Here is a 24,497-nt window from a genome sequence, read left to right as displayed (position 1 = left end):
GTAAGTTTGGCTGCTGGATGATGTATTTTTAGCCTTTTTAAAGCTCCCTCTGGCTCCTCACACCCTGACTGCAACCAAATAGTTCAGTGTGATGGAGGCCTCCTAGGTTTCTTAAAGGCAAAAAGTGCCGTGTTTCAACCCTGTAGGAAGTCAGCTCTCTACTCCATTAATACTTCTGTCTACTCAGCTGTAGATTTTTGGAAATGGTACTTGACAGTGAGCAGACCTTGCTTTGCATTGTACCTTCTGAGGTTGAACACCACCACCACCACACCCCTACTGTAGAATTCAGATTCTGGTGCTATGAATCTTTTGTCATCTGATGGAACAGGTCTAATCTTACACAAGCTGTAGTGATAGCCACTGGCTTTCCAAGGGGATTAGCCAAATTCATATTCACAGTTGGTGCTGATTTAATAGAATCTCCAAGTTAGGCACAGAGTATCACTAATTGCCAGTATGGGACCAGCAACAAGGGAGTAGCAGAACCACCTGGTTTGTGGGCTTTCTGAAGGCAGGGCAACTGGTTAGCTGCTACTGAAAATGGGATGCTGGATTTAATGGACCTTTGGGTCTGATCCGGGGTTCTGCTGCCTTTCTGTCACTAGGAAAGTTACAGGAGTGCAAAAGCTGGGTGTATAAAGTCCATTACAAGATTTTGCTCCTTTTTGCAAGCAAAAAGATATGATTTGTTCTTTAAAACTTCTCAGCTGGCTGCTTGCTGTACAGCACTTCAGATCTGTTGCCTCTGACTGTAGAGGGTTCATTTAGCCATCATGGCTATCAGCCATTGATCAACTTCTCCTCCCTGAACGTGTCTAATCCTCTTGTTTTAAACTAGTGGCTGCGACCACATCTAGTGACAGTCTGTTCCCTAAGTGAATTATACCTTGTGAGCAGAAGTAGGGTTCTGTTCTTTCTTTATTGCTGATCTCCAGCCTGGTAATAGCAGAACTGTTTCCTTGCCAGCAAGTAACGCCAAAGCAAGAGATGAGAGAAGCATTATTCTCTTCCCCCCCCCCCATTAATTAAGATCCATTGGAGCCTGGGGAAAGTGATGACCTGGCAGTAATACCACTTCTGCAGGCTGCCCCTGCTCCCAGTGGAGATGCAGAGTTTCGCTTCTGCTGCAGGATGTTAGCCATTCTCTGTTTCTTCCGGTTATCCATCCATCGTTGCTTGTTTTCCCCAAGCAGTGAGAAGCTCCAGGAGTGATGCTACTGGGTTAGGCAACTTTGGGGTGAGAAAATGCTGAGGGATTCTTTCCCACATTTGCTTAATTTACAAATATGTAAACAGAACAGAGGCAAAAAGATCCGGGCCAGCCAAAGAGCTCCCTGTACCGCAGTGTTTCTCAAACTGTGGGTTGGGACCCACTAGGTGGGTCACAAGCCAATTTCGGGTGGGTCCCCATTCATTCAATATTTTATTTTTAATATATTAGAACTTGATGCTACCATGGTATGTGACTGCATTTTGGGAAATGTTACAAACCTGTACTTTTAACAAGCTACTGTGTATATTCTTTCAACAATGATAGTAAATGGGACTTACTCCTGGGTAAGTGTGGGTAGGATTGCAGCCTAGGGTGGTTAAAAATTTCCCTGCTTGATGATATCACTCCTGGTGGGTCCAGACAGATTCTCCTTCTAAAAAGTGGGTCCCAGTGCTAAATGTGTGAGAACCACTGCCTTAGCAGAATACCAAATGCTGCCGTCCTATATCTGGTTATGCAGTAGCCCTGTATCCCATTCCCTGGATTAGAAAAGGAAGAGGGGCTGAAGAGGAAGTGTGGAGGAGAGAAGAATAGTGAGCTACAGAGTTGAGAAGCGACCACTACTCCTCCACATGTCATCTCCAATTATGCCCTACTCTTCCAACCCAGGAAGTGTGTGTGTGGGGGGTGGGGGAGAGAAGTGGAGGTGAGTGGACAGATGGATAAGCTCCCCTTGCCAGTCTGCTGCCTGAAGTGACTGCCTCAGTCAGCCTTGTGGACTGGCCAGTTTGTAAAATGTCAGAAAATTCCCACTAGCGAGCAACTTATTGAGCCCATCCATACAAGACTGGATCTTCGGTTTCAGATAACTCCACCTAGAAACTCCTGCATCTCTCTCTGCCTCCTTCCCACAGCTGAAAGGGAGTCAATTTCTCCCAGCAAGGATGGGTACTGTATTCCAATAGCTGCAGATACCCTGCATGAATGCACTTATTTATGAAGATCTCCTGAAAACAAAGTAGATCCTACATGTTCTGAAATCTACCCACCCCTGCTTCAAAGGAACCTGTGTCAAAGGTTGAAGATAGGCTCCTATTTGTCGTAGTGGTTCAGAAGTTAGACTTGGAAGATCCACGTTCAAATCCCCAACCAGCTGTGGAGCTTCCTGAGTGACCTTGGGCCAGTTGCTATCTCTCAGCCTTACCTACCTCACATGGTATGTATGTATGTATGTATGTATGTATGTATGTATGTATGTATGTATGTATGTATAAATAAATAAATAAATAAATAAATAAATAAATAAATAAATAACATAAATGCACATGAAGAAGACCAAGAGAGTGGCTTGCCCAAGGTCACCTAGAAAGTCAATGGCAGAGGTGAGATGCAAACCAGAGAAATCTAGATTTGTAACTTGGACTCTTAACCACTCTGAGATTATGGACTGTAGTACTGCAGTCCAAACTGCAGCTTCCATCTGGACAAGGGCCCCAATAGAGAATAGGGCCCCTGTAGAGAATTACCGGAACTTCCTCACTTGCAAGGCCTTGGAGCTATTTTATCCATACCCAGTTTCAAAATACAAATTAGTCCTTGAGAGACTAAAAATTAACTTCCTGTTATTCCCATTTCACAGAAAGGCCTGAACTGAAAGGGGGCTCAATTATCTGGGGCTGGCCCTTCCCTGGTACTATTTCCATGTTCCCTTGCCCTGTTCTCAAATGAGGCTTCAGCAATTATAATGGCCAAAGCACACAGGTGCTGCTGCCACCTACTGGCTGTCAGTTGACTGCATAAGAACACTAAGAAGGAAGCAGTGGAGGGCAAAGTGGGCACAGAGCCTACTGGTTAGCAACACTCTTTTCTCCCTTGAATTCATGTTGTGGTCTAGACACTGCAGCTCAGGGTGATCGTTTCCTGATGTCCCAAATGAAATCTTGCCCAAACAAGGGGAAGGGAGACACTGAAATGACATACCCAATAGCCCAACCACATGAGGGGTTCTGAGTTAACATGGGACTGAGTTTCCCACACCCAAGCATGACCTGATGCTTTGGGCCTGATCCTGTTGCTTCTACGTATGCCATTTGCTTGTCCAACTTCACCACCAAAAATCTCCTGTTCCCCTCCAAGGTGATTGTATGTTTTCTCCCCCGCTGCGCTGCCCTTTGTGCCTGGAACTTTTACCCCAATGCCTAGGTGCTGCCACCTCTCTTGTTTCATTTACCCCCCCCCCCCATCTTAAAACACAGCTTTTCCATTCAGCTTTGGTCCAGCTATCTAGTCCCCAAGCAATACTGCAGCCAAGCCTAAATACTGAACTTATACCTCACTCTTCCCCTGCTTCCATTGTCTTTTGTGGCCTCCCTTGCATCATTTCTAGATTAGAACATAGGAAGCGGCTGCCTAGAGGTTCCTGTAGTTCAGTATTATGTGCACATTGACTGGCAGTGTCCTTCCAGAGTTTTGGGCAGGACCACTGTCTGGAGATGGTGCTAGGAAGTAAACCTTTTGGTCCAGGAGGCTGGAGTAGGTGGGACCTTCTGTATACAAAGCAGATACTTGACCATTGAGCTGTGGCCCCTTCCAATTGTGATTGCAAACCCCTCAGGGCAGAGATCTGCCCCCTTTTACTTTTAGAAGTGCCATGGACCCAGATTCATAAGCATCAGCATTCTGCCCCCAATTCTGTGGTCTCATGAGATAGCAGCACACCCTAGACCAGCCATTTTCAACCACTGTGCCATTGCACACTGGTGTGCCGCACGAGTTTGGGGAAGGGTCGTATATTAGTAGGGCCATTGGGGGATGTGGGGCAAGAAACGTAGTGTGCCTTACCAATTATCAAAAAACTGATGATGTGCCTTGACAATTTTAGTAACTTGTAATGTGCTGCGAGACAAAAAAGGTTGAAAATCACTACCCTAGATTAAGACATGGGGGGGGGGGGAGTGACATTTTCTGCTTTATTTTTTGTTTTTCAGGGCAGACCAAGAGGAAAACTATATCTTCCTAGAACAGTGATTTTCAATCACTGTGCCGGGGCACACTAGTGTGCCATGAATAGTCTGCAGGTGTGCCATGGGAGTTTGGGGAAGAGTCATATATTAGTAAGGCCATTGGGAGATGTGAGCCACTGGCTAGAAATGTGGTGTGCCTTACCAATTGTCAAAAACCTGATGGTGTGCCTTGACAATTTCATTGCTTTCTCAGTGTGCTGTAAGATGGAAAAGGCTGAAAATCACCATCCTAGAACACGGCGCTAACTTGTAGAACTTGCTGCCACAGGATGTGGTGATGGCCAACTAGCTCTGATGGCCAAGGACACAAATTCATGCAGGAGGAGGGAGAGAGGTCTGGCAAGGGCTAGGAGCTATGTTGGCGGCTATGTGGAACCTCCATGTTCCAAGGCAATCTACCTCTTGGTAATAAGCATACTGGGAAGAGTGTTTTGGGGCGCAAGCCTAACCAACTTTCCAGCACTGACCTAGCTGTGCCAATGTGGCGTGCATTGCTTTCTGCAGTGGGGAGGCAGTCAAGGAGGCCTCCTCAAAGTAAGGGCATGTTTGTTACCTTACCTCGGGCTGCACTGTGGCTAGGTCAGTGCTGGAAAGTTCCTTAGAGTCGGGCCCTTTGTCTTTTATGCCCTGCTTGTGCCTCCTAGTGATTGGCTGCTTTTGATCCAGGATGCTGGGGTAGAGGGTGAGCCTCTGCTCTCCTTCAGCAGGGCTCTTAGGGTGATTAACAGCCAGGGCCTATGCATGTCTACTCAAAAGTAAGTCCCATTATAGTCAGTGGAGCTTATTCCCAGGTAAGTGCAGATAGGATTGCAGCCTCAGAGCCCACTCCTGAGCATGTCAACTCAGAATCAAGTCCCACTTGAGTCCAATGGGACTTTCTCCCAGGTCGGTGTGGATAAGATTGCAGACTTAGCTATTTGGGAGAGGAGATGGGCACAGGCCTGCAGAAATTTTTCACTGTGCAATGGCAAGAAGGAAGTTGGGGAGTGAGAAGGGGGGGCTCCTGCCAGAACTGCAGAGGGGCTGCTTCAGTAGGAGCTGGGAAGTTGGTGCGTCTCAGCACGCGGGGGGGGGGGGGAGGCTTGGAGGCGGAGCAGGCTGAACTCCTGGAGCAGCGCAGCCTGCCTGCCTCCCTCCACCACCTCCTTGTCTGGCTCCGCGAGACTCCCGCTCTGCGGCAAAACGGGGCCTGCGCAAAGCCGGAGTGGGGGGGGGGGGGGCGCGCGCGCGCGGGCTTCAGACGATGCCCTGGGAACGGTGTCCATGGCAACCACAACCAGGGAAGCCCTCCAAGAGTCTCCGCTGGGGAGACAGATCTGAGCGGCGCTTGCATGCCAGACACGTGGGGAGGAGGAGAGCGCTTGCTGGGAGGAAGGCAGGGAAGGTCATTCGCTTTGATTTGGCAGTCGTGGGCATTGTTAACCAGGGTTTGAGCTGATGCATGGAGGAAAAGCAATGGAGACGCAATGGACACTGATTTTTTGGTACACACACACCCAGTGGGGTAGCCAGAGGGGGGGCAAGGCACTAAGTTTTGCAGGGAGCCTCACCGCAGTGTGCAGGGGCTCCCTCCCCTTCAAAGCCATTCCAGGCGCAGTGAGGCTCCCTGCAAAACTTAGTGCCTTGCCCCCCTCTGGCTACACCACCGCACACACCCCTCTCTCTAGTTCTCTTTCTTTCAAGCCCAATTCAGGTCACTGATGCTACCACTCCAGGATGCAACACCCCCCCCCCCCCCAATGATCAAAGAGTGTGTCCCATGGCTTGTTCAGAACTGTCAGTCAAAAACCAAGACAAATGCAGAAATGTGGTGGGGGTTGAGATTTCCCTCTTTGCCTCTCCCCGAAATCTTCCAGCGCAAGGGGGGTGGTAAGTTTGAAGCTGCTTCAAAAGACACTCCTGTGCTCAGTTTCTTCTTTCTTCTCTCCACTGACAGGTGCGCTGCCAAAGCGCCTCTTTGCCTGCCTGTTCAGGGAGCCACAGATCAGACAGCGGGGCTCATCTGCAGAGCTGCCTCCTCCTTTAGCAAGAGGAGCCTCTGACAAGCCCAGGCTGGATCTAAGGCCGCCTCAGGAGGCATGGAGAGAAGAGATGGGGTTAAAAATCCCAGGAGTGCAGCTGAATCTGCACAGCAGCCAACAGGGAAGCAGGTTTGGCATCCTTGAGACCACAAGCAGCTGGGATGTTTGTGCTTTTAAAATCCAGCCACATTCTGAGCTACAAAAACACACTGGCCTTGATTTTTCAAGACCAGCTTTTTCATAACCTTCTCTTGGGCTACCTAATAAAGTGTTGTGCTTCTGTTCATCCAAAGGCCAGCAAGAGGCGAGGGTGGATGCTGAAATGCACTTCCCCCACCACCTTCAAAGCACCCACTTGGAATTTATTCTACCACCCTGTCATTTCAAAGGTTGCAGCAGTCATGACCTGTAATTCTTTCGGCTCACAACCATGGGGTCTAGAAACTTAAAAAAAAAATTAACAAAAGCCAAATCCAAAACAGAACTGTAATTATAACTTCACTTGTCCTAAGCTTCTGCTATCAGAAATATGCTTTTTTTCCTTCAGTGTGAAAATTGGTGACATGATTCAATTCTATATCCAAAGCTGGTGTGCAAGTATGAAGCATCATGGGCCAACAGAGGAGTGTCCACATGTGTCTGAGTTATTGCTCTGGGCATTTGGCTTTGGAGGTGTTCTGCCAGATTCCCAGTCCAAGCTCCGCCTGGAGAATTATGTCCACTTTTAGCTAATCAGCTCCCCTTCTTTCCTCAAAAATGACCCTGCTTCTGCCCTGCAGTACTGCTGGACCCCACCACTAGGGTAACGCCCCTGTTTAACCTACAGAGGTCCTCCTTCCTGCCAGCAGCCGCTCACCCCTACAGCTCGCCCCTTAGTCCCTCAGCAGGTCTTGGGCACAGCAGTCAAACACCAGTCTTAGTGTCTCCAGTAGTTTCTGCTCCAGCAGCTTCCAAAGTCCATTCACACATCAGTTCATTAGCCATCAATTCCTCAGTCGCCTGTCCTTCCTCAAGCTTTCCTCCTCCTGCTACCCACACCAAACTCTCCCTTCATCAGGTGCTTTTATGCCTGAGGGGCCTCTTGCCTTCAAGTGGCTGCAGCTGTGCAGCACACTCTGCTGGATGCCCAGGCCTTACCCTTAAAGGGGCCACTACTGATACCACATCTACTGCCTTGCCAGATCTTCCCATACAGAGGGCTGGTAATTTTGCTGAAGGGATTGAAATTGCACTCAACATGATGTAAATATTCACCCCCAAAACAGAGGCTGTTTGGGAGGATAGTATGCCAGAGCAGCAACTCATACAGCTATTACACCAGGGCAGCATCCCCTCCTACACTTCGAATTTCCATTCTGCCAAATAATACAGTCCAATCCTTCCTGCTCACTGCTTGAGAATATACCACTCACTGGCCTATAATGCATACAGGCTGTGCAATCAAGCTTTCCTTGGTGTAAATTTAAAACAAAAATTAAACCACTACTGTACATAGACAAACAAGGTCTTAGGGTCCACAGGTTTCCCATAACACTAACAAAGTTTTCTGCAACTCCATGTTTCCATTTCTAGTGAGAAAAGAGCATTGAAGGCAATCATATTTTGCCTCTTTCCAAAACAAAATATCTTTTTAAAAATATTACCACCAGTAGTTCTAAGAGTCAGTAGTAAATCTTACATCTAAACCCTTTACATAAGAACAGCCCCACTGGATCAGGCCATAGGCCCATCTAGTCCAGCTTCCTGTATCTCACAGCGGCCAGCCCACCAAATGCCCCAGGGAGCACACCAGATAACAAGAGACCTGTATCCTGGTGCCCTCCCTTGGATTGGCATTCTGACATAGCCCATTTCTCAAATCAGGAGGTTGCACATACACACCATGGCTTGTAACCCATAATGGATTTTTCCTCCAGAAACTTGTCCAATCCCCTTTTAAAGGCGTCCAGGCCAGACGCCATCACCACATCCTGTGGCAAGGAGTTCCACAGACCAACCACATGCTGAGTAAAGAAATATTTTCTTTTGTCTGTTCTAACTCTCCCAACACTCAATTTCAGTGGCTGTCCCCTGGTTCTGGTGTTATGTGAGAGTGTAAAGAGCATCTCTCTATCCACTCTTTCCTTCCCATGCATAATTTTGTATGTCTCAATCATGTCCCCCCTCAGGCGCCTCTTTTCTAGGCTGAAGAGGCCCAAACGCCATAGCCTTTCCTCATAAGGAAGGTGCCGCAGCCCAGTAATCATTTTAGTCGCTCTCTTTTGCCCCTTTTCCATTTCCACTATGTCTTTATAAATTGGAATGTTTAAACATTTTTGTTTCATTCTGAAACTCTCGTGACCCAGCACAACTGTTTTTCCATCATAGCAGAGTGCATGCTGGTGTGGAAAAATATGTACAGGTTGAGTTTCATTATTCATTCAGGGTTCCGTTCCCAGAACTCATGTGGATGGCAAAAATTGCATTAACGCAAATCCATTTTAAAAAATGATGTCCTTTAGCTAAGTGATTTTAAAAACAGCTTTGCTGAACTTTATGATGTAAGAAAGCAACATTAAGCAGACAATCCTTCAATCAGTCTCTCTCCAGACACTTAGAAAGGCTTCACTCCAAACCAGCCCCTCCCTTCATCCAGAGTAAAGAGATTATCTTTCTTTCACTGTGCTCAGGGGGAAGGGAGGGGTCTTTTGCCTTTGAATGAGTGCCTGGAGAGAGAATGATTGATTCTGCCAGCTGCCCTCTCACATTAAGGAGGCTATTGTTAAAGGACTGTTTTCCTTTAATTTAAAGGGCCCTTCTCATTAAAATCCATTGATTTTTTCACAGGTGAAAAATACCTGTAATCATTTGCATGACTAGAACAGTAAAAAGCAGTTTTTTAAACTGTGATTTTAAAGGGATGCATTTTTCCCCTGCTCCAGGGATTAGCACACTCCTTCTCATTTGCAGTGGCCATTCCCATTGAGTGAAATCCATATACAACAAGATTGGACCTGTATACACTTTGTGGCTTCTGGGGGCCTGTTTATCCCTACTGGGTCTAGAGATTTTGAAAGAAACCTCCAACCTCACACGCGTGTAGGTGGTCAGACTTAAGGCGCCTTACAATCAAGGATTTCTAAATGGACCTCTGTTCTCTACTTACAGAAAGATCGCTTCAGAATATGTCCTTGAAGGAATCTTAGAAACCAGCTAGCCCATAATAATACAAATGGAGTTTTAGCTGGGGGGGAGGGGGAAACACAAATTCACCTTAATATTTTATATGCATTACGTTTTTTGTATAAACCCATCAGATTTTAAAGACTAGCTGCTTTGCTATTTCCTTCTGTTTCAGATCTGTTTATTTCCTGCTGCTTCTGCCTAGCAAAAAGAAAGAACAAAAATTGCAGTTTTTGGAAGAAACTATCAGGGTAGTTATTCAGGTATTCAGAGTGCGATACTATAGTCTTTCGAGACTGAAGGTTGCCAACAACAATCAGGGTAGTAGTGGAAACATCATCTGAATTTCTCAAGCTTACAGAACAGTGTCTTTTTAAAAAAGTAACAGTGGAGTCATTTGGAGCCCACCCTGTGTTTTTAGATGCTGTAAACTTTAAACCTGATAACCTAGGCGCAACTATGCTGTTTTACTGAAAAAGGAACATTCTCTACACAGCATTAATTTTAAACTTGAAATGGTCTCATGCTCAATTCAACCCCTCCCCCAGCTGATATTATATTTTTATGGCTCTCAGAATACAGTAAATCTTTATCAACCAAGGGTTCAATATACAATCACATAAGGTGGGGCCCCCAAACAGGATGACCTCTGAAACTGATGTAGCCCCTGTAATCACACAGATCAGAGTTTATTCAGGGCACGTGACTTTTCCATAGGAAACAGGCCAGCTGAAATAACACAAAGTAATCGTTTTGAGACAAGATTATATTCTCAAGTGGTCCCAAAGCCTTTATGGGGTGGGGGGGGGGGGGAAGATGCACAGACTGTATCAGACTGTCTGATCTGATACTGTATCAGACTGAAACTGATACAGTTTCAGTATCAGACTGTATCAGTCTGTATACAGACTGCATCAGATCAGACAGTCTGATACAGTCTGTGCATCTTCCCTGACTGTATCAGTAGCAGACTGATTACTGCTTACAGTCTTACTGATTACTGATTACTGCTTACTGATGACTGATGACTGATTACAGTCAGTAGCAGACTGCTACTGACTGTAGCAGACTGTATCAGTCTGTATACTGATACAGTATATCAGTATACTGTATCAGACTATATCAGACTGAAACTGATACAGTTTCAGACTGTATCTGAAACATACAGTCAGATGTATCAGATCTGTATCAGACTGAAACTGAGATACTTAAGGGTAATGGAGAGGATGTCTCAGCAGAGTATCTCCAGCTCCAGATCTGCTAGGCAGCAGCTTTAAGTTTTCCCTTTCTGGATTTGTTTTCTTTTTCCTTGGAAACCATGAATTCCACACAGGCCTCACTCCCTGGCAGGCTGCAAGCAGACAGGTGCATCTAGAAAACATCCCAGCCAAGAGAACATGTGTGTTTCTGGACCATCACTGTAGCCAGGCTGCAGGGGATGGGAGTAAGGAGACAACCTCCTTCACCCCTGCTACCACTTTCCCCACACCCAAAATGTATCAGATTAGTCCAAGGCTGGTACAACAAAACCACAGACCCCTGTGCCCATCAGGACTCTCAGTGCTGAGGTTGTAGCAGGGGAGAATCAGTCCTCTGTGGGTGCCTGCTTCTGTTTCCGCCACACCTTCTTCTTCAGCTTCCGTTGCAATTGCAGCTGCTTCTTCTCCTGCAACGTCAGCTGGACCCGGTTTCGAAATTCACTGTTCTTCTTTTTGATCTTGGCCAGTTCAGCCTTTCGCTGCTCTTCCAGATCTGGGTCCTGCCAGAGGGTGAGAAAAATGATGGGATACCAAGGAGTAGTAGTAGCTCTTTTTGCTGGACACATGCAAAGTGCTCTATCTGAACTAGCAAAACTCCCCCACCTCCAATGCCTTGGCCTCGACACATGACTCCATTTAGATTTATGTCCATCCTGTGCCAATAATTTCTCACTTGCCCCCAGAACTATTCATCCCCCTCTCTTTGCAGTGTTGGATCTGCATGATACATAGGCCAGCAATAACCACAGTTCCCTCATAAACCAGAAATTTATGTATGGTGTGTAGAAAGCAGAGAGAGAAAAGGTTTACTCCCTCAGTCATAAAACTAGAACTTAAAGGTCATCCAATGAGACTGATGGCAGGAGATCCAGGACAGATCAAAGAACATCCTCTCCTCATATAACAGAGAACCATATTTAGGGAATTCACGCTCACAACATGTGGTGACAGCATGTGGCCTCTAGCATAGGAGGGACAGAACAAATTCATGGAGGAGGCCCATCAACAGCTCTTAGCCATGAAACATAGGTAGAACATCCATTTCCAGAAGCACTCTATGTCAGAACAGTAGCTGCTGACTGGACAAACACTGACAAAGGGCTGCTGCTTTGCACCATGCTGGGGTAGAGCTTTCAAAAGCATTCAGTTGCCCATTGCTGGAAACAACATGCTAGAGCGGATTGACTTTTAGTTGGAATCAGCTGGACCACTTGTAGGCTTGTGGATTTATAACCCATGAAGAAAAGGGACCCGGGTTTGTTGGAATAGTAGTTAGTGACTGTGCAGCGCAACACACACAAACTTGAAATATGAAACTAGGTCCAGTGTGTATACTTTTAAAAGAGTGGCAGGAAGGGGGAAAAACAAAACTGCCATGGGGGAGTTGGGGACTTTAGGACTTCAGCTCACTGCAGTTCCATTCCCAGTTGTGCCCCCCCCCTTGGTGTGCTATTTTAAAGAGAGCACAAACTTCAACTGAAAGCCTATGCAAAGTTTTTTTTTTCCCCTCTTTAAAATAGCAGGGGTGGGGGCAGTGTGTGAATGAGACCAAAACCACAACAGGAGCAAAGCCTTCAAGTCCCAAACTCACCTGCCATAGTTCTCTTATGTCATGATTGAGCCATGAGCTGGAAAGCACCCACACTAGGCCTTGTTATGGTTCCAGAGAAGGAGAGTTCTCCAGGTTGGATTTTTGAGCCAGTGCTAAGCCTGCACAGAACCTGAGCTCTCACTCAGGTTCTGATCATAGTTTATAACATACTTTTGAAGGCTTGAGGGTTTGATGCTTCCAAGGGAGAGGAGAGGGGATGGGTGTACCTTTCCTTCTAGGATCATCTGCTTCCGTTTGTTTATTTCCTTCTTCTCATCAAAATCAGTGGCCTCCAATCTCTGAGAAGAAAAATCAACACACTGTTACACTCTTTATTCTCCCATTTCTGGCCCACCCTAGTCTTCTAAGAGGTAGATTACAAATGATCAACGGAGATAGAGGGCAGAGACAGGAGCTGGACTCGGGAAGATCTAGGTTCGAATGTCTGTTTCACCACAATGTTCAGTGCTCTAGTTGTTCCTGGCTCAAGGAGATGCTGCCCTTAGCACTCCACTTCTCCCTGCTGCAACCCTGACTTACAATCTCGCATTCGCGTCGCACCACATTCACTTGGGTGAGGATATTCAGCACAGCTTGCTCCTCCACAGAGAACTCCTGAAGTTTCATCTCTAAAGAGTTAGACACACAAGATAGACACTTGACTAGGAGCTTCATTTTACTGCATCCAAAAGACCTCTTACTTATTCTACTTTGAAGAAAGCCAAATTCTATGTTGTCTATTGGGAGTGGATTAGACAGCAAGTAAATAGAGCTTCAATTTGTCCATGAAGAATTCATGTTTCTGGCTGCAACCCTATGTCCCCCACCCCCAACAAATTCAAGTCCAAATCTTGCTCTTAATCAAAAATCAACTGTCTGTCTTATGTGAGATTTAGCTTGAATGTAGCGTGAACAGAATCTCTACTTATGGGATAAACCTCCACCCTCAATTTAGACATCCTGTAGGTATACAAATGTCCCATTTTGTAATAATTATGCATCTCAAGTTACGTGTGGGGTAGGACAGTATATTTCTAGGGTATACTATGAAGGGTATACTGTACCCTTCAAAGTATACTTTCTAGGGTATACTGTATTTGACGTACAGATAACTACGCATTCAATTTTTTCTGGTGGTCTGGGTGTCTTGAACAAACATACACGTTTTAAGTCCAGGTAATTGGGGGGGGGGGAGAATTCATAAACATTTCAACATCCTTCAAACAAGCAACTGAGTTAGCAAGGTAACTCAGTTATAAGGCAAGATGCCTTATAACAAAAAGGCATCAGATGAATGCGGGTGCAGTTGGGTTTCAAAAGGGATGCCTCAAAAGCGGGGTTCTGAAACACTTGTGCTAAAGTGTGATGAATGCCCTTTTCCCCCCTGATTTTCTCTGTCTTTGGGTACTTAACCCCCCAGAAGCTCCTGTGCAAGTTAAGCAAAAAGCTCGTGAGGCATCATTTTGGAGGCAGCCTTCATCTAGGCAAGACTCCGTTTTTAGAGGGAGAGCACATGTGTTTGTGGATTGGGCTTCTCGTCCTGTCTGGAATGAATACTTCCCCCCATTGGCACAGGGGAATTAAATCTGCAATTCTGATATTTCGAGGTTCCCCTCCCACAGCAAGCTCCCCCTTTCCAAACTTACTGATCTGCTCCTCAATTGCATGGACCAGATGGATGTCATACTGTGTGACCAGTGTGATGGCGATCCCATTTCGACCTGGCAAAGAGAGTTAGGAGAAACAATGACACAAGATGAAGGATACAGCCGTTTTTTGTTTTTTTGTTCTCTCACAATGCTACAGTGCAGAGACGCCTTAAGGGGACAATAACCAAAATATTGCTTTGTATTATGAACTTAGGAGATCCATTGTGATAGGATATGGCAGCTGCCACTGGCTTAGATGAACTTAAGGTAGAATCAGGGGCTAAGCAGAGCGTCCGCATAGATGGTAAAAGATGGGGGGAGGAAGACCACCCCCTCCAAATAAATAGCTTGTCCTCCCACTTAAGCCCATTCCTGAACATCTGAGATTACTTGGAGGAAAGATACTTCATATATATTCAACAGTGTCTTTATCATCCTAAATCAGGGGTGTCCAAAGTTTTTGGCTGAAGGGCCACATCATCTCTCTGACACTGTGTTGGGGGCCGGGGGGGAGGGAATTAATTTACATTTAAAATTTGAATAAATTTGCATAAGTTTACATAAATGAATATATTAAAGATGAACATATATGAATGAATGAAGGTCTTGCAATAGCTCAAGGCCTATAAAAGGTCTTGCACAAAGCAAGGCTAGCCTTTGCTGCCACTGCTGCATCACAGATATGAAACGGCAAGCAGTGGAGGGAACCCTTATCCCACAGCACATGCGAGAGGTCAAACAGTCACCCTCATGCTGAGAGCAGTTGCGTTGGGCCAGTGCAGTCTCCAGCAAATCAGCCAGAGGCTCAGTGGAGACTGGGGGCTCCCTAAGGGCTGCACTGAGAAGCCTCAAAGGCCACATGTGGCCCCAGGGCCGGGGTTTGGGCACCCCTGTCCTAAATCTAGAATAGATCTATTAAGAGCAGTCTTGCATGGGCTCACTTTTATTTAGGTTTGAACAGGAACATTATTTGAAATATCCTATTTTTCCCCATGGGCTTCCTTCTTCTCCCCTCCTGCAAGCAAGATGAGATCAAAAGATTCAGTTTCAAACTGATCATGGCTCCCCACTATGACCAGACTCAGGGGTTTGTTAACCCAGGATCAAATGGTTGATTAAGAATTCCTCCATCCCCTTACCTGCACGGGCAGTCCGGCCCACCCGGTGGATGTAGATTTTCGGAAGGCCTGGTGTGTTGTGATTGATGACCACTTGCACAGTTGGGATGTCAAGCCCTCTAAAGTCAAGAGTAGGAACATTAATAGACTGTATGCAAAAAAAAAAAGTTCATTAATGATTTACTTAGCAAAATAAATGAAAAAATTGTTCCTTGTCCCAGCAGGCTCATAATTGTAAAAAGAGATGCAAAAAAGACATCAGCAAACAGTAACTGGAAGGGGTGCTGTGCTGAGATGAATAGGGACAAATGCTCTCCCCCTGCTAAATACAAGAGCACCAGCCCTTAAAAGTGCCTGTTAGCCCACTCAGCTGGAAGAGCAGTGGCTCTGAATGCATTTATTTTGTTAGCCATCTTGGGGGTCATTTCAACAAGGAAAGGTGGGCTATGAATCCTTTAAATAAAAATAAGAAACGAGGAGAGCAATAGATACAGAACTCTTTTAACCATTATCCCTCCTGCAAAGATAAGTATGGTTTCAGATTGTTTCTTAAAAATGAAGTCCCCCTAATCAGACATATCCCAGAAATATGAGTTGAGACATATCCCAGAAATAATAATTCAAATAAGAGATTTAATTTGGTTGGATACAGAAGTTAAAGAGTTAAAAGGACCAATAGAAAATCTATTTTTGAAGGTGGATATCAAGAAGGGTATTAAAAAGTTGAAAAATTCCTTTTTGGAAAATATGATGCAAATCTGGAAGCAATATAGGAAAACTTCAGAAATATCCCCATTAACCCAAGTTACAGAATTAGAACAATTTCTAGATAATCTTAAAGAGTTAAGAGGAATTTTGAAAGAAAAAAAATTAGATTGAAGGATTATGAAATTGAATACCTGTGGAAAAATGAGAAAAGTTGCAAACAGAAAGGATTTCCTGGTTTCACATTTTGCAGTTGGAAAGTTGGATTAAAGAAATAGAGAAAGAAGTTGGAAATGGTAGAAAGTTGACTAAATTTGAAGAAATAATTGACCAGGAAGAGGTAAAAAAACAGAATTTAAGGATATGGTTAGTAAAATATAGAAGATTCTAACAGAAAAGAAGGAACAATATCAAAGTCGTAGTCTGGCAAAAGGATTTAGAAGAGGAAATAAATATTGAAGAATGGAAAAATATATGGAATAAAAGAACTGCAAAAATGATGTCTATTAGAATAAAAGAAAATTATTTTAAAGTAATTTGGAGATGGTATGTAACTCCTCTTAAATTTAATGAAACCAGTTATTCCAGCTCAAGTTATTCCAGCTCAATGCTGGAGATGGAAGCAAGATGTAAGTACTTATCGGCATATGTGGTGGGGATGTAAAGAGGTGAAGAAAATATGGATAGAAGTGTTTAAGGAAATTAGTGAAGTTAATGGACAGGAGGTGAAAGCAAATACTAGAATTGCATTATTAAAGTGTCCTGGAGAAACATGTTTGAGTTGGGGGGGGGGGGGAAGAATTGGTAATAATTATGGTGGCAGTAACAAGAATGATGATAACAAAAAATTGGAAAGTCATGTTTAAGTTTAGGTGGGAAGATTGCTTTGGGGAAATATGGGAAATAGCAGCTAATGATAAATTAACAAATGAGATAAAACTGAAGAAAGGGATTTTGAAAATAAATTTTAAGGATATTTGGGATGCATTTGTTAGATAGGTTTTTGAAAAAGGAAAAGGGAAATATCAAAAAATGGATTCATTATTTATTTGGAGGGAAAGGGGATACATGAATTTGGATGAATGATAGGAGTAAAATAAAGAAATGGATATATGAAGTTAATTATTACTGAGTGATATTCCGAATGGTGGGGGGAGCACAGTTGTTAATATTTGTGTGTGTTGTAGTTTTGTTTTGTTTTTTTTAAAAAATAAATTTAAAAAATGAATCCTGTCCTGGTTTCATGAAACTTTTTAGTGTTCTAAAAACAGGGAGCAGAAAGGAAACCTGAGTAAAAGAAAGTCATTACCCACCTGGCAGCCACGTCAGTGGCTATGAGGATCTTAAAGACGCTGGATTTGAACTTTGCCAGAGCTGCAAAGCGCTGTTTCTGGAGAGAGACAGATAAAGAAGGAAAGAGCCTGGGATTAGAGGCCCCTTTGTCCAGGTGCACTGGGGGGCAAGCAAATTACTGGTACAGTTAAATTACGTTCACACACACAGGCTCTCTCTTGGTTATCCCTGCCCTTTCCCTCTATACTGCTGTATGGCACTAGCCTTGCACAAGGCTCTCATGAAAGAAGAGAGTAGAAGAGAACAAGCCCTGCCCCAAAGGGCTTATAGTCTATAACATGACATAGGAGATGCAACAGAGGAAGAGAAAAGAAGGCAGGGATAACCAAGGGAAGAAAATACAATTATTTCAGTTGTTAAAGCAAGGTACAGAAATTGGGCTTGTACCAAAAGCACTGACAGAAAAGGTGGGCTTTCAAAAGGTAGGAGGTATCACACCTCTGTTCCAGGAGAGGGTTCCAGACATAGGAAGCATCAAGGGAGAAAAGAGAGAGTTGGTTAAAAGAGCAGGAGATCAGTGAGGCTCCTGAAGGCAGTTCTTAGCTTAAAAAGGAGCAAATGTCAGCAACAAATCAGTATAATAGTTTAATGCAGCAGGAGGCACATGAGGTTCTGGAAGGGAGAATGAGGCAGAGGGTAAAGCTGCACTATACAACATAGCTTGATCTTCACTAATCAGGTTGTCAGGAAGAACAAAAGGAGTCTGCATTCTCTGCAGCAATCATAGTGCCAGACTATTGTTAAGAACAGGCCCTTAATGCAGGAAGGACAACACTACATCCTTTTGCCAGGCCTTTGCAAGACTACAGCTGCCTATCTCTCACCTGCTTCATCATGGAGTGTAGAGCCACTGAGGGGAAGCTGAACTTCTTCAGCATCATGTTCAGGATCTGGCATTGCCTTTGAAACAGAGGGAAATATGGAAGATTAGCAAGATCTAAGTGTTGGCTTGGGGAGGTTGCTCAGAAACGTCCTTGCTCTGCCTTCTGTGACCCTTCAAAGCTGATGAAAAGAATAGCAGGAGGCAGAAGCTAGACTCACTTGCAAGTGTTGGTGAAGATGATAATGGACCAATCTTCATGTTCATCCTGGAATGTCTGGATAAGGTGGACCAAGTATGCATCCTTTACTTTCTCAGGCACCAGCAGGTATCGCTGGTCAAGCTGCTCCACTGTCCGCACTCTAAGGGAGAAAACCCAAACAGGATGTAAGAAAGAAACAGAAGCAGCTAATAGTTATGCTGAGTAGCAACACTTAAGTGAGTTACAAGAGTACAGCAGAAGGGAATTCCAAGACATTTCAGAATGTCTTCAAATGAGAGGTGGGTGGGTGGGGTGTCATTCTTGGCCCTTCAGCTGGAGCCCTTGTTTATAAGTATTTCTATGCTGCTTTTCTCCTCCACCAGAAGAGATTCAACGCAGGTTATGATTTCAATAAAATCACAATAAGCACAAACAGTAATAACTAAAAAACTGAAACTAGCAATAAAACTCAAAGCAAACCAGCAAAGGACAATCAGGACAAACAGAGGACAACCATACTCAATTACTGATAAAACAAGAATGCCTTTATTTTCCTGCAAAAACCAGCCAAAGTGGAATTCCAGCCAGGAATCCCACAAGGCAGGTGCCTCAATACTGAAAGCCCTCTCAAGCCTTACTACCAAACGTGCTCCTGCAAATGAGGGCACATGTAGGAGAGCCTCTCCAGCTGACTTCAGGGGATGAGTAAATTCAGAGAGGAGCCCCCTAGCTGACCTTGGAGTAAATGCCAGATAGGGAATTACTTTGCTTTTAAGTTTTCCTCAAATTGTCTGCTTGTATGTTGAACTATAAGATCCACAACTGGACCTTGCCAATGACAAAGTCATTTTCCAAGCCTGCCTGTGGTACTCTTTCCTCCTTGCACTATCCAATGCTCCCCCATCCCACACACTGGTATTTTTAATAAAGTTTTTTACGTTTTAACTTGTTGCCTGCCAGTGGTGGTTTGAACTCAAGCATAACCTTGACTTAGTGCTCCTAGAACTTGAGTTACACACTGGTGTAACCCAGAACAGTCTGGAGGTCATGCGATCCTTCTTGTGGACATAACAGCCTGGTTGAGGTCTAGACTTTGTTGGGAACTGTGTTAGGACCTGCAGTGTCAGAACAGCTTCTGTTGGCAGGAACACAAACTTGTGACCAACTCTCCAATATTGAGCCACATCAGTGTAAAGGCTGCCAGTTTGAATACCTGCTAAAGTTGGATTAACAATCTTTCAATCTGGCAGGTACCAACTAGGACTGTTGCTGTCCCTGGCATTTTCGGGTTTCAGAATTGCAGAAGCACAGCAACACTGTCATAGAAGTTCTTAGCTTTCCTCTGTGACCTATAGCTGTGTGGTTTTCACATGCTGTTTTGTGAGCTTCCTGGAGTCACCTGGTTAGAAAATATTAGCAAGGGGATGTTGAACTACACAGACCTTCATGGAATGATTCACACATGACAGAATGTGGAGGCTCCATTAGCTATTGTACAGAGGCAGTTTGCCTCTGAATACCAGGTCTTGAGAACAAACCAACAAGGGAGGTCTCTTGCCTCTGTGCCCTGCTTGTGGGCTTCCCACAGGCATCTGGTTGGCTGCTGTTTTCATTCAGTGCTCAGCTGGATAGTCCTTGCAGGTTGCAGAATCTCCAGAATCAAACTCACTCTGACTTGGACTCCCAAAAGAAAGGTTTGTTCATGGCAATCTTCTTCAGATCATTCAGTGTGTCAGTCAGTGTAGCACTGAAGAGTAGCGTCTGCCTGCTGGCTGGTACTGCAGCCAGGATCACTTCCAAATCCTTGGTGAAGTCAGTGCAGCCCTGTTCCAACAACCGGTCTGCTTCATCCAGGACCTGACCAAGCAGGAGAGAAGGGATTTTCAGAGCTCCTAACCACAGCAGACTGAGAAAGAAACCTACTGTTGGGCCTTGAAAGTTAAGGTGAAAGTTGAAGTTTGAAAGTTAGCAACTGGATCTAGAACTCTTATCCATTGCCACACCCCTTCTGCCTACGGGACATTCTTTCCACTGAGGGCAAACTAGCCTGCTATTAAAACTAGCCTGCTATTAACCAACGTGACTTTAAATGATCTTAGGACATTCCTCCCCCACATTATTCTTGGCAGTAACTGGGGACAAGGACTGGGGTGGTTTTAAAATATTGATGTGCGGCTTTGAAACTAAATTTTTTTTTGTGTCAATAGTTTCTAGTATGTTGTATTTTAAACATAGTTTAAATGGTGACAGCTTACATATTCAATTCAGTTTTAATAGCTGTTTGTAGTTACTGCAGGAACTTTTCAGCCATGAAAAGCAGGCTATCAGAAGTGGTGCTGTGAAGTCAGTACACAGAACCTAAATTTCTAAAAAATTATTTTTAACTCTTTCAAAAAAGCTCAATATATATTAATAAATGGTAAACCTACTAAAATGGTAACTGGTACCCTAAGACATGTCATCATCTCACTTACTTTCTAGTGGTCAGACTGGCCATTGCCTATTTTACAATTAAAATGGTTCTAGACTGCTCAGATCATAAACTGTACTGCACAATGGGGGAAAAATTAGAGGAAACACTGCATGATTCACAAGTGCCGTTGCTGAAATCGGTTGATTTGTGGACAGTCTGTATTCTTATTCTGTATCTGTATAAGGCACCGGAAGTTAAGGCCAAATTTTAAAAGCATTATTCCCACATACAATGTGGCTCAATGCATTATTGAATTTCCCCAAGCAAGAGGCCACCAACAACTCACACAGTAGCAAAAGTGTTAAAATAGTATTTTCTTAAGATTATACATAGATTTTCGAGTTGACACTTTTTACCAACTCCAACCAAAATTGCTTCTGACTACACATTTCTGACCCCACAGGGCTGATCAAATACATGAGGGTTCTACATCTTCATATTTATGTAGCTAGAAAGAAGGCTTTCTAGCAGGCCGAAATTGTGCTAGAATTTCTAACTAATTATGTGCTCTTTGCTCAATAAGACTGCCCTCTTTTTTAAGAACACGAAGCAAAAAATTAGTCCCAATGCTGAAGAAACAAGTCGGGAGGCGGGTGGACAGACTGACAGAACCTACTCAAAATGGGGGTTCATATTCTGTGACTGTGATCCAAGTTGCAGAAGATCTCAGGCAAAGTCAAGTCTTCAACAAAAGCTTTTATTTGCCAATCCTGTTACCAGATATATTTTTAACTGGAGATACAACAGATCACAGATGGGGCCATACACATGCAAAGCTTGTGCTCTATCACAAAAGTATGGTGTGTTCTAAACTAAGGTAGGCATACACACAACTGCTTTACCAGAAATTTGATCCTTTGAAGGCTGAAGGTGCTGGAACTCCGCAGGTGATCAGCCAGCCGGCCTGGGGTGGCAATGACGATATGAGGCTTCCGGGAGAGCTCCAGGGCCTGTGTCACCATATCTGCAAGGAAGTAAAGGTAAAAACTGAGCTCCTCCCAAAGGGAAAAGCCTCCAAGGAGTATGCCCTACCAATGACATCAGGCATGGATTATCTAAAGGGAATTTCATTTCAGAGAATTTGGATTTGCCTTCAAGCACATTTTTCCAGGGTGGAAGGGATGTTTTCCATTTTCCAATGGCAGCTTACGTACCCATGCCGCCCACGATGATGCAGTCCTTTAAGCCAAGTGGCTTCCCGAGGACCCGGAACTGTTCTGCTATCTGATATGCCAGTTCTCTTGAGGACAGAAAAGGACAGAGAAAGTTAGTAAGAAAATGCTGGGGGATGGGGTATTCAATTTGATACCATTCACATTCTTGTTTCTAGCCAGATATGGATGACTATCACTTATAGTAGCATTTACCAAATTATGGGTAGCAACCCACTGGTGAGCCATAAGCCCGCGTGCAGTGGGGTCATGACCTGGGCCCTATCACCTCCCCTTGCTCCAGTTTGGCTCCAAATTGAAGCCATTCCAGAAGGGTAGGGAGGTTTTTCTGTGTCACACTAGACCAGCAACCCACTCTGCTGGCCTTGGAATGACCCACAGAAGCCGTGGAAAGCCACCTCCGGTTTTCAGAAAGCCACTTCCAGCAACCAAGAAGAGCCTCTCCACCCTCCTGGTAAGTCATTCCAATATCATGAACCACCATAGAGAACAGATAGGTTGCAGAGCTGAGAAGATTGGGAACTGCTGATTTATATTGTAACATCAATGTGCAATATAATATAATGCTAATACTAATAATAATAGTAATATATATTATAATATATTATATCTATTATATTATAATAATAATAATATAATAATAATAATATAATCAATGTGCAATATTGTATAACGTTACTATAAATATAATGCACATCAATTGTGCAATATAATGTACATTTATCAAGTACAGGGCAGGCCTCTGCCCTGAGGCTCTTACAGTCTAGAAATCAACACTAGGAAGTCAAGAAACAAGGAGGAGATATTGCGTCAGGCATAAATCAGATGAAAATGTGCTCAACCCAGTTACACTTTAATTAGGTTACTGTAGAGTATGGGGACTAAGAGATCACAGCAAAAGCAGATACGGAGGAGAAGCTCAGGCACAGATCTTTCACTACATGCTATCCAAAGCCTTTTTAAGACTAGCCCAGGGTGATGCCATGAGGCAATAAGCTTGCCTTCACCTTGTCGGCGTCAGCACCAGGCAGAAAATGCCATAAGGGTCTTCAGAAAGCTTCTGCAGGATCGGGAGCACGAATGCTGCTGTCTTGCCACTCCCAGTCTTGGCACAGCCCATGCAGTCACAACCTGGGGAGTAAAGGGGGAGGCACAGAACTTTATTCTCAGAGCAGGAAAGGGAGTTCCCCTCTCCTTATAGGCAGAGGTACTTTTCTTCACACCTCTGTTCTAAGACAAGAGAAAGGACAAGGAACTCTTTAGTGCAGGGGTGTCAAACTTGTTTCATACAGAGGGCCAAAGTTAGCATTCCTGGTGCCTGCCAAGGGCCAGAAATGACATCATTAAGCAGGAAGTGACATCACTAAGCAGATCATGGCCAGAAATAAGCACTTTGTTCTTGCATAGAAACTCATCAGCATAGAAACTCATCATGACAGAAGAGAAACAGTGCAAATTTTGTTCTTATTTTCAAAATACGAGTGAGCCCATTTATCACACTGGGAAAACCCAATTATAATGGGGGCCAGACACATTGCTTCTGGGGGCCACATTCGGTCCACGGGCTTTATGTTTGACATATCTGATTTACCAGAAAGGGGATTTGGGACCCTTTGGGAAAGGGCAGAGCTACATAGCACCACAAGCAGTATTGAGAAAAGGGGTCAGGTGATGACAGGGTTTGAACGTGGCTCCATATAGTGGAGGCTTGAAGAACCCTTCAGAGGTGGGTTTGGGGAAGGGGCTTTGGGGCTCAGCAGAGTCTGAATATGAGTCAAGCCCGGATAGAGGGGGTGAAGCCCCTGCCCCAGAACCCCTGAAGAGAGAAGCCTCATCAACAACAAGATGATGAGAAGCCTCTTGAGGACGGGCCTTTAGGAAGGGTCCCTTGAGAGGTCACTTGATAGCAACCACGAGACTGATCTGAGCCCTGTTTCCTCAGGCCGTGGGTGGATCCAAGGGGGGCCATGGGTGCGTGCCTCCCAACTGTCATGCCAGCAGGGAGCGAAGTTGGGCACCAACGGAAAGCCCACCGAGCAGGGCACTGGTGGCCACCAGAGCAGAGTTGGAAGCAGAACCCAGCTCTACCCACCAGCCATGAAGGCCACAGAGCCAAAGCCTGCCCCTCAGGCAGTGGGGAACCCAAGTCCAGAGGAGAGCCCAGGCCTACTGCCCAGCAAACAGAGCCCAGACCATAGATCCTAGGCCTGCCCTTCAGGCAGTGGGGAGGTCCACCTGCCCGGAAAGCTCAGCCGAGAGGCCACAGCTCAGCTGGGAGCCCGGGCGGAGCCACGAAGGCCGCAGAGCCCAGGCCTGCCCGCAGACGGCGGGAGTCCAAGGCCAGCAGGAGCCCAGGGCTGCCCGCCTGCTGACCTGGCCCTGAAGCTGACGCAGCGCTCAGGCCCCCCGCCGGCTCCCCCTGCCTCAGGCCCCCTACCTCGAAGGGCGGGCGGAATGCAGGCCTCCTGCACCGGGGTGGGCTTCGCCAGGCCCAGCTGCTCCGCCTGCGCCGTCAACCAGGGCGCCAGACCCAGCGCGCGGAAGGCGGCCATGCCCACTGCGAGCAAAAGGCAAGATTCAAACCCAGCGTGCAGTGCGGCAGAGTCGCGGGTGTTTTCCCTCATCCCCCAGGCGCACTTTGTGTGACGTCACGGCTATATGTCTGGGGGAGTTTTATCCGAAGCAGTCAGCAACCTGCGATTTTTACAAACCCAGCCTGACTACAACTTCCAG

At 45.2% G+C, this 24,497-nt stretch overlaps 2 protein-coding genes across 2 annotated transcripts in view; both read right to left on the bottom strand.

Moving 5' to 3' along the window:
- Positions 1 to 10,877: 10,877 nt before the first annotated feature.
- The window catches only part of UPF1 (UPF1 RNA helicase and ATPase), a 106,968-nt gene continuing 93,348 nt past the window's right edge, over positions 10,878 to 24,497 (bottom strand). The window contains exon 24 of the mRNA XM_066634752.1: positions 10,878 to 10,887. The gene's annotated coding sequence lies outside the window, so the exon portion shown is untranslated. The remainder of the gene's footprint in view (positions 10,888 to 24,497) is intronic.
- On the bottom strand, positions 10,894 to 24,320 carry DDX49 (DEAD-box helicase 49). Its single transcript, XM_066634754.1, has 13 exons — positions 24,202 to 24,320; positions 22,772 to 22,895; positions 21,747 to 21,832; positions 21,435 to 21,556; positions 19,789 to 19,976; positions 18,139 to 18,279; positions 17,922 to 17,997; positions 17,058 to 17,134; positions 15,061 to 15,158; positions 13,919 to 13,993; positions 12,813 to 12,901; positions 12,500 to 12,571; positions 10,894 to 11,181 (listed from the first exon to the last, which is right to left on the bottom strand). Exons 1-13 carry the CDS (start codon positions 24,314 to 24,316, stop codon positions 11,008 to 11,010), a joined length of 1,437 nt encoding a protein of 478 aa, XP_066490851.1. The 5' UTR covers positions 24,317 to 24,320; the 3' UTR covers positions 10,894 to 11,007.

The sequence above is a fragment of the Tiliqua scincoides genome, chromosome 8 (genome assembly GCF_035046505.1).
Source record: "Tiliqua scincoides isolate rTilSci1 chromosome 8, rTilSci1.hap2, whole genome shotgun sequence".
Classification (NCBI taxonomy): domain Eukaryota; kingdom Metazoa; phylum Chordata; class Lepidosauria; order Squamata; family Scincidae; genus Tiliqua; species Tiliqua scincoides.
This window is presented reverse-complemented; position numbering and strand designations above follow the sequence as displayed.

What these genes read in the sequence shown, in the direction of transcription:
- DDX49 (XM_066634754.1), bottom strand. Translation starts at nt 24,316, where the DNA reads ATGGCCGCCTTCCGCGCGCTGGGTCTGGCGCCCTGGTTGACGGCGCAG. An exon ending in TACACTCCATGATGAAGCAG is followed by an intron (nt 17,135 to 17,921) that starts GTGAGAGATAGG and finishes GTCTCTCTCCAG; the next exon opens with AAACAGCGCTTTGCAGCTCT. An exon ending in AGATGATCCTAGAAGGAAAG is followed by an intron (nt 11,182 to 12,499) that starts GTACACCCATCC and finishes ACCCTCTGGCAG; the next exon opens with GACCCAGATCTGGAAGAGCA.